At 40.3% G+C, this 18,553-nt stretch overlaps 1 protein-coding gene and 1 long non-coding RNA gene across 2 annotated transcripts; one reads left to right on the plus strand and one right to left on the minus strand.

The window, feature by feature from the left end:
- The first annotated feature begins 275 nt into the window (after positions 1 to 275).
- LOC130907572 (uncharacterized) lies at positions 276 to 8,431 on the plus strand. Its single transcript, XR_009061495.1, has 5 exons — positions 276 to 1,172; positions 1,736 to 1,810; positions 4,532 to 4,572; positions 4,645 to 4,710; positions 8,209 to 8,431. It is a non-coding gene; the product is annotated as an uncharacterized LOC130907572 (long non-coding RNA).
- Positions 8,432 to 8,458: 27 nt separating this feature from the next.
- mtfr2 (mitochondrial fission regulator 2) lies at positions 8,459 to 18,438 on the minus strand. The gene is made up of 8 exons (XM_057822825.1): positions 18,300 to 18,438; positions 17,258 to 17,356; positions 17,047 to 17,151; positions 16,835 to 16,959; positions 12,914 to 13,053; positions 12,568 to 12,829; positions 12,319 to 12,496; positions 8,459 to 8,967 (listed from the first exon to the last, which is right to left on the minus strand). Exons 2-8 carry the CDS (start codon positions 17,327 to 17,329, stop codon positions 8,923 to 8,925), a joined length of 927 nt encoding a protein of 308 aa, XP_057678808.1. The 5' UTR covers positions 17,330 to 17,356; positions 18,300 to 18,438; the 3' UTR covers positions 8,459 to 8,922.
- Between the last annotated feature and the right edge of the window lie 115 nt (positions 18,439 to 18,553).

Consider the following 18,553-nt stretch of genomic DNA (forward strand, 5'->3'; position numbering starts at 1 on the left):
GCCTGCCACCCGTCCTTTGAAATAAGGAATCGTTCCAAATTGAGAATTAAAAGTTGCGTTCCGTATAGAACCAATATGGAATATATATAAATAGGTACATTTCTATGCATTTTAGCAGTTTGGAGATGTCCCTTTTTTTCGTCGCCTGTATGGCTTCGGGTGGGAGGGTGGGGGGTCCCTTATTTCTATTTCTAAAAGGTGGCAATCCTACTTTGGAAACAGGTCTCAAATGACTGTGGCATTTCTTTCAGTAAAAGACAATAAAAGTAAAGTTGAAGTAGTGAACTGAGCAGAGATTGTTGCTCCGGTCCAGCCCCCTTCCTCTGGATAGCAGTCCTGCAGTTGCAGCCTCTAACTCTTTGTGTTGGTTCACATTTCGTCTTCAAATGTTTTATCCGGTTCGAGGTATTGAAACTGGCCGATTTAACTCCATCTCTCCAAACTTTTTGATTGTACTCGATGGAGATTATAAACTCCATCGTAGTTTGTTTTTCCTACATGTGAAAAAGCTGCCGCGCCATTGGTGAGAGCGGCTATTGGCCCGCTCTTATTGGTCTGGAGCAGGCCGATAGCGATAGCTGCTCGCCATGCAAAGTGATCACGTGTCATCACAAAACACAGAGTGCAGAGACTTTCAGGAGAAAAAAAGCTGCCTTCAGTGTTGGTATCGGTGCCCTGTTTGTTGGTACTCGCCGATAACGCCTTTTCGGGCCGAATCGCCCCCGCGCCGATACTGGCATCGGTATCGGTGCATCAATAATATTTACACCCTGTAAAAATCCATACGAGACACACTGGACTATAAGCCGCAGGATTCAAAATGAGGGGGAAAAAATGATCGGCTTGTAGTCCGAAAACAACGGTGTTTATAAATGGCAGCGAGTGAGTTAATTTAGTTAGATTTCGTCTAACTGGCATGTCGGTATCATAACATCTGGAAAATGCAGTGTGCCAACAAAGCAGGTTATTCAAGACTATGTGAGATCTTTGTTGGCAGACAGTTTGAGGAAGCTAGTCATGAAAGTGCTGGCTTCCGTTGACACGGCGCTTCTTTTTGCATATTGCTGCATTTCCTGGAAACTTTTGATATGTGTCTGTCATGAGAGCGCAAAGGCTTTTCTCCGGCTGAGACTCGCTTAACACGGGCGGAAAAGGATAAACGACAACAACAGGTAGGTAGGCAGGCTTTGTTCAAATGACCACGTTTACTCCGTCCGTCCGGCATCGAACGATCTCGTTTGAGTGCCGCCGAGGGCAACAGACGTCGATGCGGCCCGACCAAATCCCGTGGACAAATTTAAGAGTGATCCCAATGCGTATTGCTGTCAATGGCAGCCAATGAGTTCATTTATGGGGGAAAAAAATTGCAACGAAAGGAAGTTTGTCAACTTTTAGGGTCGTAAGTATGCCAATGCTTTTGGGTGCTCGTACCGTATTTTAAGCAACTCCCTGGCAGCTGAAGTCATGTTTCCAAAGTGATGGAATGACAAAAGTCCTATTTTTACACATTTAAAGATAAATGATTTATATAGGTAGGCTACAATTAAATGAAGTCATACCCGATATAGTAGGATGCCTTCCGGAAGGGGAGGGGACAAAAAAAAAAAAAAAAGAGACAAAATGGCGCTGTATGGAAAAATGAAGGTACTCGTGAGGATATTTCGATGACTCATTGTATGATTAAAACATATTATTTGTCATTGCATCAACTAAGTGAAGCAACATTCCTTTTTAGCTTTCGATCGAGTGTGTGGACAATCGGTCCGGGTGTTCCGCCGTTATCGTTGACGGTGACAAAACCTTTCATTTGGTAAGTTGTTCCTCGCCGTAGAAAGCGCGTGCGTTGCACGTCAAAAGACTTTAGCGCTACTTATCGTTAGCCTCATAGCATCATTGCCTATCTGATAGTGAAACATTTTTGCAAAAACGGAGAGAAAAAATGGGATATTTTCCTGACTGAGTGTGTTTTTCAACACTTCTGATTGGCTTAGGACAGGGGTCGGCAACCCAAAATGTTGCAACAGCCTTATTTGGCCAAAATAACAAAAAACCTGGAGCCACAAAAAAGAAGCATTATAATGAAGGCAACACATGTTGTATGTATCTACATTAGCCTATTATCAAAAAGTTGGCTATAAATACATAATGAGCCTTCATGTTTATTTTCCCTGCAGTGCATTATATTGAGAATGACCCAGCACGTGACTTGTTGTTGTCCGATACTGCCTCAAGTTTAACTTCATTACAATATTAATGAATTAGCTTTAATTGCTTGGTAACACTTTACAATAAGGGTCCCTTATTTAATATTGGTTAATGCATTTTTAGACAATAACTTATCTAACATTTATTAAAATATTAATTAACATGAGTTAATGCATTAGTGCATTTCAAGACAATAACAATTTTTTAATTAACATGACAATAATTCATATAATTGCTTATCTAACATATATTAATATATTAATTAACATGAGGTAATGCATTAGTTAATGCGCAACCAGACAGTAACTAATAGTTTGGTAAAATTAAAAAAAAATATATATAGGGTTAGGGTTTGTTAACTTAAGCATTTATAATTTCTTAGTTAAGGGACACATGTTCTGCACCTAACAATACAAAAAGCATTCAGTAATGGTTAATAAAGGTTAAGGGGGGGGGGAATTTAGGCATTTATAATTTCTTAGTTAAGGGGCATATGTGCTACGTTAAATAATACCATACTTAATTTTAGGTTATAATATATTATATAATACATTACTTAACATGAATTCACATATACATTAGTGCATTAATGCATAGTTATTAATGTATAACGGTACTAGTAAGTGATTGTTATTTCAAAATGAGAAACACTGCGAGTCCTCGGGTGCTGCTAACCTAACCTTAAGTATGGTATTATTTCACGTGAACGTACCTCATAAGTATTACCTAACCTTAATTACCCATTACTGAATGTTTTTTGGACCCTTATTGTAAAGTGTAGCACATGTGCCCCTTAACTAAGAAATTATAAATGCCTAAATTCCCCCCCCCCCCCCCCCCCCCTTAACCTTTATTAACCATTACTGAATGTTTTTTGGACCCTTTTTGTAAAGTGTAGCACATGTGTCCCTTGACTAAGAAATTATAAATGCTAAGTTAACAAACCCTAAACCTAAACCTAACCCTATACATATTTTTTTAATTTTACCAAACCATTAGTTACTGTCTGGTTATGTATTAACTAATGCATTAGCCAATGCATTAACTCATGTTAATTAATATATTAATAAATGTGTGATAAGAAATTATATTAATTATTGTAATGTTACTTAAACATTAGTTATTGTCTAGAAATGCATTAACTGATGTTAATTAAGGGACCCTTCTTGTTTAGTGTTACCAATTGCTTTGATAAAATTAAGGAATGCAATGAAGAAATCCGAATTTCGATGTCAATTGTATTTTGAAGATTTGAAAAAAAAAACAACAACAACAACAAACTAGAATGTGCATAACATGCCTATTATCTGGGCAACAAACATGGTGTAACAAAACGCAGCCTGCATTTATAAAAAAAAAAAAAATGCCACCCTTTTGAAAAGGTAAAGTATACAATCGTACCTACATAAAAGCGATGGGTGTTCAATATCCATCACATCACACGACTCATCGCACAGTACAGTATGCTCCCGCTGAATGAATGTCCTTGATTTGCTGATTGGTGAAGTTGCCTGCCTTTCCTTCACTGTCTTAGTGCGAGAGGCTTGTATTTGATTTTCTGTATTATCTCGGTTTTGTTTTTGAAGCCTGCAAATAAGTGTTCTGGTATGTTGATGAATGACTCTTTCATTTAACAGTCACCATCGGTGAAGGGTTCTTAAAGCAGTAGTGGAGTTTGGAGATGCAATCCACTTTTTCAAATCTATTTTTGCACTCCTATAATTTCTCCAGAAGTAATGCAATCGTACTTACTGGATACTCGGTTGCAAAAGTAGTATGCCTTCCCTTCAAATGTCTTTCCACATCACTCCCTTCGTGATTTGACAACTTCTCGCTCCAGAGCAAACATTCAGAAAATCATTCCGCGTTGGCCACGAATGCAATTGCGTCGGCCCAAGAAACGTTCAATCCTCTATTCTCCTCAGTTTTTTTTTTTCCCTCTTTGGAATCCATGTCCCATCATATAGCCGCCACCCTGCTGATAGAAACGTGCACCGCAGGCTATGGCGCAAATCTTACTTGACAGAAACGAAATATTTATTCTACACATTTTTACAGCATTGGAAAAGGTTTCTCCTCCGACAGAAACCATGTTCAAAGAAAAAATATATTTCACTCCCCCATCTTTTTTCATTTTCAAACATTTTTGAAACGCTCCAGGGAGCCACTAGGGCAGCGCTAAAGAGCCGCACGCGGTTGCCGATCCCCGGCTTAGGAGAAAAACGGTAAGGATGCAGCAGCGGTAGGAGACTTGGCAATTTTGCCGTGAGGCTAACGCTATGAAGAAATGAGGCAACTCCGTGATCGATTCTTTTTGTCGGTGTAGACGGCGACTCCAAAAGCCAGCCCTGATATCATCAACAACAGGTCGTTCTCATCGATTGTATCGCGTGAGCTTGGGAGTTACATATTCATTGCACGTTTGTTTGTTTGTTTTAGCTCCGTCGTCCGCTTTGAAGGCCCTCCCCCAACGGACGATAGGCCCGACCTCCACAGCCGACGCAGGTAAATGTGCTTAAAATGGCCGCCGCTATCCATCGACAACGAGTTCGTTGACCGTTTGAATGCTTTAGAGATGATTTCAACCTAAAAGTGGTTCAAATCCTCCTTTTCCAGGTTGTTAATCATCGGAACTATAGTAGTTATGAGTATTTTTTAAAATATGATTAGTATATCGTCTATTCATTTGCTGTCACCCTTCAAAATGGTCAACTTTTTCGATGGCAGATGTTTTTACATTGATAAAATAATCTTTTAAAAATGGGTTGTGAAACAAGCTAGTCACGACCAGTGTTGTTAATTTTACTTTAAAAAAGTAATTAATTACAGTTACAAATTACTTCTCCCAAAAAGTAATTGCGTTAGTAACTCAGTTACCTGAATGTAAGAGTAATTAGTTACTTGGCAAAGTAACTAGTGATATTTTTTTTTTTCTCAAAAAAAAAAAAAATAAAAAAAAACAGGTCACACAATGTGAAGCTTAAAGGGTTTGGGGGACAATTGGCCCAAGCCCAATTCTTTACCCTCCACTTAACTAGACACAAGGGTATTGCGATAACTAGCTAGTAACCTTTGCTATGTGTGGAAGTCATTTAAAGTTGTGAATCAATCATTAAAGTTGTTAAAATTTCTCCCGTTATTGCATTAGTTCCCTTCTGTCTACTTTAAACATGTGTAAGTTTTAAAACTGTTTCATCATTTAAAGATGGATTTAAGTTAAGATTTTGCCGATTTAGGAGCATTTTAGATTTTTAAAAAATTACTTAGGTTCGCTAGGAAGGATCTCTACATCAGGGCCTTCCTGAGAGGTCTACTGCTTTAAGATGGCGGCTGTTTACAAACGCATGTAGTCCTTAAAACATGTTGGCAATGCAGCAGTGTCTGTCATGTGCATCTAGTTGTATAATATGATATCCGTCATGTGGGCGTAGTTTGTCGGCTATGGCTGCAGTCAGGTATTATTGGAGCCATCTAGCATCGCGGTTGCAACGGCGTCTTCCCCACTCCTGCTCTGCTCTCGACCCCGTGAGTCCGTTTCTCTCAGACTTTTTTTTATTTAACCAACTTAGTAACGCATAGTAACGCACGCCTTTCCCGCCTCAGTAACGGTAACGGCGTTGCCAAGATGAGAAAAGTAATTAATTAGATTACTCATGACTGAAAAAAATAACGCCGTTAGTAACGCCGTTATATTGTAACGCCGTTATTAACAACACTGGTCACGACTAGGGTTGAGCTTCGTTCTAAATTGACCGATTCCGGTTCCGACTACGATTCCATGTTTCGATTCCGGTTCTGGACAATTCTCGATTCCGATTCTTTTAAGAAGCAAAAAAGAAAGGCAGGGTCAAAAAATTCAAAGTTTAAAAATGCATTGTTTATTTTTATGTTTTAACTTCTCGTTGGTTTTTTAAAATGATTTGAATTTAAAATGAATTATTATGAATGATAAGAACGTCTCACAGGGCTATTTTTGACTTGTATATAAATATCAGTCTGTGAACTTGACTGTGATGAAGTTTCTTTCCATAGGAGTGCATATTTTTTTCAAAAGCTCAGGAAGAAAACATTTGCACATATTCTTTTGCCATAGATGTACCTTAGCTGGGAGCTATGGCAAAGCACGATTATACTGTATATATTGATTATAATTTGAAGATCTTTTAATACTGTTGATTTTAATGGAGGTGTCTACTGCTTTAAGATGGCGGCTACTCGCTAACACCGGTGAGTCTGTCATTTCTCATCTAGTCTCTATACATGTGCTAACGCTGCCGCCTGTCATTTCGCATCTGGTTCTACATACATGATATCGATCGTAGCCCGACATAATAATTCTCGTACTATTTTCCATCCATCATCTACTGCTTATTCCTGGGTCGGATCAGGGCAACAGCAGAAAACAGACGTAATTTACTGTTTTACTTACCTTTCTGACTAGTTAGAGGACCGGCGTGGCACTCAGCTATGCTATTCGGCACTTGTATTCCATGAAGCCGGAGGGGTTTAATATTACTGGTCGGTCAGCCACATTCGCATGATATATAGTGTATCAGAAAAGTGAGTACACCCCTCGCATTTCTGCAGATCCAAAAGACGAAAATTAAAAGAGCTGCCAAAAACAACACTGGTATACTGTAAACATAGACAAATTTAAAGGAACGTGATGTTAGATTTGCACTTCAAATATTCATTAAATGGCCCTAATATTTCAATTGATATTAAATAATTTAAGTATATCTTTTCATGGGACAACACTGACAAAATGACATTTTGACACAATGAAAAGTCGTCTGTGTGCAGCTTATATAATAGAGTTCATTTATTTTCCCCTCAAAATATAGCCATTAATATCTAAACCCCTGGCAACTAAAGTGAGTACACCCCTTAGAAACTACGTACATCCCGAAATGTCCAAATTGAGTACTGCTTGTCATTTTCCCTCCAAAATGTCATGTGAGTCGTTACAGGAGTGCTGTCAGCATTGCTGCAGAGATTGAAGAGGTGGGGGGTCAGCCTGTTAGTACTCAGACCATACGCCACACTCTACATCAAATTGGTGTGCATGGCACAAGAAAAAGAAAGCCCGCAAACAGTTTGCTGAAGACATGTCAACAAAGCACATCGATTACTGGAACCATGTGCTATGGTGTGACGAGAGGGGCGGGCTTCCTCCTGGGGTGACAGCCATGCACACCAATTTGATGTATGGTCCGAGCACAAACAGGCTGACCCCCCCCCCCACCTCTTCAATCTGCAGCAATGCTGACAGCACTCCTGTAATGAGTCACATGACATTTTGGAGGGAAAATGACAAGCAGTACTCAATCTGGACATTTCGGGATGTACGTAGTTTCTATGGGATGTACTCTCGTTGCCACGGGTTTAGATATTAATGGCTATATTTTGAGGGGAAAATGAATGAACTCTATTATAATAGCTGCACACAGACTACTTTTCATTATGTCATTTTGTCAGTGTTGACCCAAGAAAAGATATACCTAAATATCTGCAGAAATGCCAGGGGTGTACTCACTTTTCTGATACACTGTAGTTGTGTTGCAAATGCTGCACTGAGCTGACTGGTCTATTTTTTTTTAGCCAAACGTTTGAGCGCCGCCACACCGTGTCCATGGTTGTAATCAAGTCGCAGTGCTCAAACACGCACTTCTTGTGGTTTTATCTTCGTGGTTTTCAGCAGCGATTTTTTTCCCGCTCGGCGGTCAGGGCATCGAAACGTGGAATCGAAATTTAATAATTCCAATGCTTCCGGAACCATTGGAGCGTTAGAACGATGCTCAACACTCGATGCCCAACCCTAGTCATGACTTCATTATGAGTGTTAATGTCAATACGCTAAGTTTGACGGGCACGTCACCGCTACCGCGTGCATCTGCCGTCAATTGAAATGAATTTATCGCAAGCTTGGCAGCAAACGAACTTTAAAAGATCTATCGATGTCAATCGCGCTTAAATGTTTTTGTCTTTTTTTTTTTTCCCCAGCGTGGAAGACGAGAACTTCGAGGAAGAAACACGCAACGATGGGAAAACACTTTGTTGTTGTTTTTGTTGAACGCTAGCATTATATTTATACGGAATACATAGTCATTTCAAGCTAAAAATAACAACACATATCGTTATGTTATAATTGAAACACACTATTCCTAGGGCATTAATATTCAGAAGAAGACTGCACATTTTTAAATAAAGTATGTGAGAGACCAAATCGTGACTAACATAGCATTCTTTCAACGCTCAAAGGAGGGCCCATTTCCAGCTTAAATCTTAAGCCCGGAGTAATAGTCACTATCGACAATCGCAAAAATGGTCGACTGTAAGAAATGAGGGTTTGCCTCATACAGTATGTCAAAAACGACATGTCGGGGGAAAAAAAGCAGTGGCGCCCCCCCACCCTTGACATTTCAGAAAATGAAACAAACTGATAGGGTGTGTGCACAGAACGTCACGGAAACAAACATCTGCTTACACGCCAAGGATGAATATGGAAAAAATATATATATTTCAACATGCAAATGAACTGAAAATTTGCCCAGCGTATGAGTTACTGGACTACACGTCGCCTTCCTACAGTGACCGTAGAAACAATTGCGCTCTTCGGTGTTGCGTTCAACATCATAAAACGGCATCATCCGATGACTGCAAAAAGTCTAAATGGCAACCTGCGGGATTTTCGGCCTTCGGCGGACGTCGTCGTCGTCACAAATGGGGAGAGCGCTGGATGCGTCGAGCACGGCGCCTTGTCTGCGGAAAAAGGCAATGGCGGGTCATTATTTACTGATAAATACCGTATTTTTCGGACTATACGTCGCACCTGAGTATAAGTCGCACCAGCCAAAAAATGCGCAATGAAAAGGAAAAAAAAACATATAAGTCGCACCGGAGTACAAGTCGCATTTTTGGGGGGAAATTTATTTGATAGAATCCAGCACCAAGAACAGACATGTCATCTTGAAAGGCAATTTAAAATACAATAGAAAACAACAGGCTGAATAGGTGTATGGTATGCTAACATTACATGACACTAGAAGTTAGATCGGGCCTGAAAAATCCAGCCCGATCCGACCGGCCCGCGGGTATTAAAGCCCGAGGCGGCCGCATTACAAATGCATTTACACAACGAAATACGAAATAACGCTGGAAAAGTTTGTTAACTATATTTCTCGTATGAGACCAAAACGCAACATTCGTTGACATTCAGCAAAGCCGACACAGGTTTCCGTATAGCACCTTCAACAATCAATTTGGATCCTTTCCATATCCCACGCCTACCGCGGTTGTTTGCTTTTCAATTCCCCTTCTTTAGTTTGTTTTTCACTTCTATAGCTGCTCCATATCGAAAAGGAAATACCAGGATGCTCGCGGAGGGCTCCGCTGGGAGGGGTAGTTTGAAAAGAGAGCCACTGCGTTCATGTGCACAGGAATGCACAGCACCTTCTCTGTTTTATCCAAATTATTTATTTTTAGGGCTGTCAAAATTATCGCGTTAACGGGGGGTAATTAATTTTTTAAAATAATCACGTTAAAATATTTGACGCAATTAACGCACATGCCCCGCTCAAACAGATTAAAATGACAGCACAGTTTAATGTTCACTTGTTACTTGTTTTTTGGTGTTTGGCGCCCTCTGCTGGCGCTTGGGTCCAACTGATTTTATGTGTACCACCATGAGTGAGCACGGTGTAATTATTGACATCAACAATGGCGAGCTACTAGTTTATTTTTTGATTGAAAATTTTACACATTTTAATAAAACGAAACATTAAGAGGGGTTTTTAATATAAAATTTCTATAACCTGTACTAACATTTCTCTTTTAAGAACTACAAGTCTTTCTATCCATGGATCACTTCAAGAGAATGTTAATAATGTTAATGCCATCTTGTTGATTTATTGTTATAATAAACAAATACACTACTTATGTACTGTATGTTGACTGTCTATATCCGTCTTGTGTCTTATCTTTCCATTCAAACAATGATTTACAGAAAAATATGGCATATTTTATAGATGGTTTGAATTGTGATTAATTAAGATTAATTTTTATGCTGTAATTAACTCGATTAAAAATTGTCATCGTTTGACAGCCCTATTTATTTTATTTAACATCCATACATCGTTTTAGTATAAATAATGTATATGAATACTAGAGGTGGGAATCTTTGGGCACCTAACGATTCGATTACGATTCAGAGGCTCCGATTCGTTTATAAATCGATTATTGATGCACCACAACCCCTCCGCTTTTAATTTCTTGTACACTACTTCCAAAATTGTTCATAAATCCTCTCAGGCTAAACAAACTACTATTTCAGTATCAAGTTAACCATTAAAAACAGTAAATAAAATACTCAAGTCCCCCTTCTTTATCGGCAGCTTTAAACTACATTCAATTAATTTAATGTTGTGAATCAACCGTTAAAGTTGTTAAAATTCCTCCCGTTATTCCATACTTTCCCTTCTGTCTACTTTCGACTTGAAAGTTTTAAAACTGTTTCATCATTTAAAGATAGATTCAAGTCAAGATTTTGCAGATTTGTTTTTTTTGGGGGGGGATAAAAAGTAATTAAGTTTGCTACAACAGAGAAATCTACTGCTTTAAGATGGCGTCTGTTTACTAGTGCAGGAAAGGCTGTCATTTCGCATCTAGTTCTTGGTATATGATCAAACACGGCCGTCGTCTGTCATTTCACATCTAGTTCTAGATATATGTGATATATACCATAGCCGTATGTTGCCGTATGTATTTAGCAACTAGCAACTGGGCGCTGTTTGTAGCAGCTGACAGCCGCAGTCAGGTATTATTGTTTTTTTTAATCTAGCGGCATGAGTTGAACATATTTACTCTCGGTCCGTTCCTCATTGCGTCCTGAAGACCGCGCTGACTGTGTTTTATTTCCACTTTACCTGGTATAATTCAATAATCGGAATTTGGATGTTTGTGAATCGTTCTTGAATCTTCCACGGCCGAATCGTGAATAATCTAAGAATCTGAAATATCGCATGCCTCTAATAAATATATATTTATTTTTTAAAAAGTTAGTGAGAGAGAAGTCATCCCGACCCGACCGTAAATGATCACACATAAATTGCTCCAGAATATAAGACGCACCCTCTGCCAAACTATGAAAAAAAAACTGCGACTCAGTCTGAAAAATACAGTGGATTGAATTGAGAAAAAAAAGACTCAAATCAAATAATAATCAACATTTTGGGGGAAAAAAAATAATTATGCCAGCAGTTCAAAAGGAATGGACAGAATACATTGACTGAATACATTTGACATGATCGATGATTGTATATTGGGGGGAAAAAAAGGGACAAAAATCTATTCCTTTCTAAAAAAATCATTTTTTTAAACTTGTGGTAAATGGTGTTATACTTGTATAGTGCTTTTCCACCTTTCAAGGCGCTTTACACTACATCGCCATCCACCTACTGGTGATGCAGCACCAGGAGCAATGTGGGGTTCAGTATCTTGCTCAAGGATAGTTAGGCAAGTTCATCAGGGCAGAGATTCGAACCCACAACCTCTAGGTTGGGGAACAACTAAGCCACCACTAAGCCACGCCACTCCCCGTGAACTGCCAATGAACATCCATTCGCAGCCAGACATCCCACTTCTACTAGTGATAAAGGGTCAGAGGTAGATTTCTTGGAGAGCTCATTTGGTGCTATCGACGGCACTAGACGTCCAACGTATTCAAGCTTTGGCAGCAAACGAACGTCCTTCCGTTCAAAAAGATGGGACGTCTACTCCTGTTAAACTCTTAGCAGAAAGATAGCCGTAGAACAGGTGTCAAACTGATTCCAGAAAGGGCCTAGTGGGTGCAGGTTTGCTTTCCAACCAATGAGGAGGACACCTTTTCACCAATTAGATCTTTTACATGTGTAATCAGTTAAACCTTGTCAGGTGCTGCTTGTTTCAGCAGGAAGTTCATTGGTTAAACTCTCTGCGTGTTATCGGTTGGAACAAAATCCAGCACTCACTAGGCACTTTCTGGAATCGGTTTGACACCTGTGCCATAGAACGTCTATTGTTGTCGACAGCACGGAAAGAATGACAAAGTCAGAATATACCGTATTTTGTACGAACCTCAGGCTCGTCCGGACTGCCGAACGGCGAGCTTTCCGGCGAATTCTCTTTGTCCGACGAATCGTCGCGCCGATGCCGAGCGAACTTCCTCTCGAGGGCTCGGGCGATCAGCGCCGCCGGGTCTTCGGCCCCGCTCCTTTTGCTCCGCCTCCTCCGGACCGGCGTGCCGCCCGGTGACCTGCAAGATGGCAAAAAGTGACGACGAGACCGCCTTTGGATTTAGGGAGCCGTTTTCCAACTGACGCCGACCTCTGGACGGCGCGCAGCTTGACTCCATTCAAATCTTTGAGAACGTCCAACATGGACGGCAAGTTTTGAACGGCTTTCGACGGCTTCCGGTTCACGGTATTCTCGTCGCGCCGTCGGATCGGGCCCCCTACGGACGACGGGGAGAAAGGAGGAGGAAGAGGCGGAGCCGGAGGAGGGCCGCGGAGAGGCGCGGACGCGAGCGCCGCGGGGGGCTCGGCCGACGTCGACGGCCTTCCCGGCGGGTCACGGGACTCCGGGAGGCCTACGAGCGGTGGCGGACACGCATAGGCGGCGAATGAGCCAAAGATGAATGTTTCCGAAACACGAGAGGACACGTTTGGCGTACCCGCGGTCACGATGGCGGCAATCTGAGCTCGCAGCTCCAGCAGCTCGCTCTCCAGCGCAGAGATTTTCCTTAGGGCGTCCGGCTCCGTCTTTTGTCGGCGCGCCGGCCCGCTCGCCAGTTTCCTCGGGGCTAGATGGTGCCTGACCGCGTGCAAACACATCATTGGCTACAGTCAAAGAAAAGATCCACTTTCACGGAGGAGTGCGAGAATATTGCGTTTTTTCCCCCTTCGTTCAACTTGATTTTTTGCTGTATTTTCAATTGGCGTCTATTAGAAGTGGGAACCTCTTGATACCTCACGATACAATACGATTTGCGATACAAAGTTCACGATAACGATGATCTGACGATACAATGATTATCGATACATTGGTCAGGAAATCATTCTAGGACATTCTACAAACAATTAATAAAAAGAAAAACAAGCTTCTGCAGTGAATTGGAATGAGTTTATCACTAGTAGACTGGCAGCAAATGAACGTTCGTTCACTCGCTGCCATTCCTCCCACTTCAAACAGATTGAACGTCTATGGCCATCACTGGCAGCCAATGCCAGGCAATGAGGTAATTTTGGGCCATTTAAGGTCCTTTACCTGTTGATTTTCAGTTACTTCCTGTTGATTTTGGGGTATTTTATGGGTCACTTCCTGTTTATTTTGAGTTACAGAACAGGAAGTGACCTGGGAATTACCCAAATGATTAGGCAGTGAGTTAAACTCAACAGGAAATGACCTGTAAATGCCCAAAAGGAACAGCAAGTGACCTGTAAATGCCCTAAAAATCACAGAATGACTGTGAATGCTCTGGTTTCGAATGAACGAACGTTCCTAGTCTAAATGGATTGGGCGTCGAGCACCATCAATACAGCCTTAGTGTTAACTGAGACACTATTATGGTGGAAGATTTTGGTAGCAACTTGTTTGTTCCTTTTTATTTATTTATTTTTTGACATTTGCACCTTTTTAAAACGATATCTCGATTCGTGGCAGGAGCATATCGATAACCTTTTGGGATACAAAGTATCACGATACATCACCATTTTGTCACACCCCTAGCGTCTATTATAAATTCACCGGTCGGTCCAGGCTCCTAAATGTCATTGTCATGGAATGTTACTATGTCCCCAGTGTGTTTCAATTTCAATTTCAGTCCATAAAATAGAAGTAGAAAAAAAATCACTGTTATGATTTTATTGCCCTATCTTTAATCATGTGTACTTTGTAAATTCAAATATATTATTTAATTAAAAAACAAAAAAAAACTGTTGTGTCAGTCTCCCTTGAAGAAAATTCTCCATTTTTTGAACGACATCACTCTCCTGCCATAACATCATACCAGTGGCAGGAAATTCAACTCTGCTAAGCAGTTTTGCTTTGGACCTCCTTTAAAAATCCCTATTTTGCAGTTTTATGAAGTATGTTCAGTGCGCTTGATCCTAACTCTGTTAAAACTACATATCAAAGAAATGGAATCATTTCATAAGGTTTATTTGTAAAATGACAGATCAAGTAGCTATGGTCATCTAAACTATTCTGCTAGCAAAGCGAGGCTAAGGGCTAACTTTTGCACAAAATGTCCCCTCTCTTACTCTCACCTCCTGCTGCTTGTTCAGCAGTGCACTGGAGTTAGCTTGTTAGAGTTAACCATGATTGAAAGGCATTGAAGCTTTGATCTTGCCAGAGAAGCTTGGTAGCGCTACCTTCGAAGGCGCCCGCCGAATGTGTCAATCATTGTTTAGCTTGTTAAACACTACTGGTAGTGCGCTGTGACCACTTGAAGCATTTTTCACCATATTTTAAAGATAAATGTTAGTACAAGTTATTATAACTTGATATTGATACACAATTTGAAAAATTATTTCAACTAGTAGGTCGCCATTGTTGTTGACGTCGCAGGGCCACGCTGCCAGGATTCCACCTGTTACTCTTAAAAAAAAAAAAAAAAAAAAAAGTTTTACTCCTTATTTATGTAAAGCAGTGATTTAATAAATACGCCACAAGGTGTCAATGGAGAGTTTTACATTAATTAGGGATCAAGCCAATGAGTGCGTTTTTTCCCTTGACTGACACTGTAGTTTCTTCAATCCACAGTGAGAGAGAGAAAGGAGAGTGGACACAAGCATTAAGATTCGTAGCTCGGACCGCGCCGTTTATTGGCATAACCTTTGGCAACTTTTTCACAACAAACATAAGTATCATATAGTGAAAATAATACAAAACTAATACTAATACCTCTCAGAAAAGTCACCAACAAAAGTGCTTCAATCTGTATTACTGAGGCCCTATTAGCACAACACACAACAATGCAAAGAGAACTGGCATTCACAATCAAAACAGATGCGCAAAATACACATAAAATTTACTCAGACTTGGTCAAACTATATTTAAACATTTTGGCAACTCCTTTAGCTCAATAAATACACTGGATGGATGGCAATATTTAGTCACAATACACAAACTATGATACTGGGAGCCATTTTCAAGACAACACTCAAATGAAGGTGAATCACAAAAGACCTAAAAAAAAAAAAAAAAACGGAGCTACTGCGTCAGTCCAGGGACAAAACGCACTCATTGGCTTGATCTTATTAACTCATTTGCTCCCAAAAACGTATAAATATGTTCTATTTTTAATTGTTTCAGTGTCCCAAAAACGTATTTATACGTCTTTTACGTTTTTTTCACAAGAGACATCCCTGGGTTCTGATTCAACTTAGCTCCAAAGCACAATGGTGAAAATCCATTTTAAAGCAATAAAACTGGCCACTGGAGGGCAGTAGCGCATTTGGTAAGACCCGCAAGCCGATTCAACGGTACAAACGGCCGGGCCCCACGGCCGGGGCGCCGGCGGAAGACGAACGAATGGACGTCCAGGATGTCGGGCGGCGGACGACCACGCAGAACAACCGGGAGGACGCCCATGATGCCAGGCGCTGGACGACAGAGCAGAACGACCGGGACCACCAGTGCAGCGGACGATGCCGTTGAGTCCGTGCTGCTCGCCGAGCAGAGACAGGCGGCGATGAGGGAAAAGTTTACCCCCCGGCTGTTGCGGCCACAACGGCGTCATCTCCCAGTTAGTTATGTGTAAATAAATTGTTACTTTGCTATCAAAAGCTCTATTTGTCTTGTTGTTTATGTTATTTTGTAAAAGGAAAACATTATTCAGATGCTTGGGATGTAACTAAAGCAAAAAATAGCTGTGTTAAAGTCAAAGTTATGTTTGAAATGTATGCTTTCACAAAAAGCTCAATTTCTCTGTTTTTTCATCAGAAGTTGGAAAACTGCTCAAACTAAGCTATTTTCTAATGCTGATTTCTAGAGAATGGAAAAAGATATGAATTAACTTTTTTCCCCATGTTTATATAGCAATAGAACAGAATTTTCTGTGGGGCTTGCAAAATCAGTCAAAATCCAGTAAAACGGCCGAGGGCGAAGGGGGTTGCACTGGGGAAAATGGCTGGGAATGAATGAGTTAATGTAAAACTCGCCATTGACACCTTGTGATGTATTTAAATCACTACCTTACATAGATAGAGAGACTGTGAAGTACGGCAGCGTGGCCCAGTGACGTCAACAACAATGGCGAGCTACTAGTTTATTTTTTTTATTGAAGATTTTACAAAATTTATTAAAACAAAAACATTAAGAGGGGTTTTAATATTAAATTATTATTACGCGTACTAACATTTGCCTTAAGAACTATATGTCTTTTTATCCGTGGTTCCCTTTAAAAAGAATTCACATTACGAAGGCGGCACGGTGGGACAGGATTTTTTCTTTTTTTCGCTATCGGATCGGGTCTCGGTATCGGCAGATTCTCAAAATCAGGTGACTTGGACCCGGGTGCAAAAATATGTGCAGGGGACATCCCTAATGAAAATAGTTGTCGATTCATCTTAGAGAATCGAGCTGACGTTACCTGGTTTTTGCAAAATTTTCCCCTTCGTCCTCGAGTACCCACAGGACGTCAGCAAACGATGGGACGGCGGGCGTTTCCACGGCTAAGTCCGCGTATCCTTGCGGCCCGGAGGCGAGAAGCGGTATCTGACGTTTCAAGAATGGTAAAACCACAAATCGAGCTATAGGGAATATGTCAATGGAAGTTTATCTGCATGAAATCCCAGCAAGTACCTGAAAGTAAACACGCGGCGCGGGTGCCAGAGGCACGCCGGAGCCGATCATTCTCACGATGCTGCGATAGCGGCCGCGCGGCGGACCGTCCCGCACGTGAAGAAGCTGCGCCAAAAGACGGGAGGGATTCCATAAAATTTTTTCAAAAGAATAATCTTAAAAGACGGGCGAGATTCCATAAACGCATTTCAAAAGAATAATCTTAACTCACCACTTCGGGAGGCACTCCAAAATAGTCGAGCACCAGACGTAGAAGGTCCAGCGCGTCCTCAAGCAAGGACATCGCAACTCTGAATTTTTTTCCCGCTCGCTGAAACAATGCGGTAACATTACATTATAAATAATCAAGCGATATGTTGCGCTAGGCTAACACATACCGGGAAACATCATATATATTGTAACAATATCTATATTTATTTACCAACATTTCTTAAAAAAAAAAAAAAAAAAAAAAGTAGTAAAAACTCTTCTTCATTGGTGTCGGAAAGACACCAGAACTCACTGAAATGAATTAATAATGATACCAAAACAATTTCATTCCTATTATATTCAGATTGAATTACGTTGTTATTATACATTTTTATGAATATCAATTTTATTGGGTGTTATTTTCCTTTTCATTATATGCATAATGGAAAATTGGAGGGTTATTATTACAGAATAGACGTTTTGAGATGCGAGTTAGTTAGAATAGAATAGAATAGCCCTTTCTTGTCATTATACAGTTGTACAGTGAATTTGTGGAGCATCTCCCTTTACACTGCAGGATAAGTTAAAATGTCAAAAGTGACTTGTAAGTATAAAAGAATAAAATCTAAATAACTACATAATGTCTACGAGATAGTCAAAACTATGTTCAGGCAGTGCAAATAATCGAAGTGAAGTAGCAGCAGTTGACAGTCAAGGCATTTAATAGTTAAGAACTAAACTCATATCTCAAGGCAATACGTTATTCTGTTACAGTACGCACATTACTTCAATTGAATAACGGTTTCACACGCTTGTAAAATTCATTGCATCCTATTAATGGGGCCTTTCCCAGTTTCTTAAAAACTTAGCACAACAGTTTGGTCGCGTTGTACCCAACTCTTTTCCAGTTATAAACTGAAGCTGTGCCTTATTGAGGTTTACTGGATTAAAATGAACAATTTTTATTCTCAAAATTTGAAAATAACAGCGACGTAGTCCTCCTCCATTTGAGAGAAAAGTAACAACATAAAACAACGCAAAAACAAGTTAAATACCCAACTCACCGAATGGTCTTTCTTCAACTAGTACAGTAGCGTTTAGTCTTCATTCAAAATGTTCATATTCATAAAATTGAACACATAAAATGGGATTAAAAACTTAATAAAAGCTATTTTCGCATATGTTCGTTCTACTCCGGAAGTCTTCTACTTTCTAAAGTCAAATAAAACGCTCCAGAAGTACAAACATCTCACTGATTGGTCGAGAGACGAAACCCAATAGCATTAGCCGATGTTACAGCGTGGCTTGCTGTTGACCA

Source organism: Corythoichthys intestinalis, chromosome 19, assembly GCF_030265065.1.
Source record: "Corythoichthys intestinalis isolate RoL2023-P3 chromosome 19, ASM3026506v1, whole genome shotgun sequence".
Lineage (NCBI taxonomy): Eukaryota > Metazoa > Chordata > Actinopteri > Syngnathiformes > Syngnathidae > Corythoichthys > Corythoichthys intestinalis.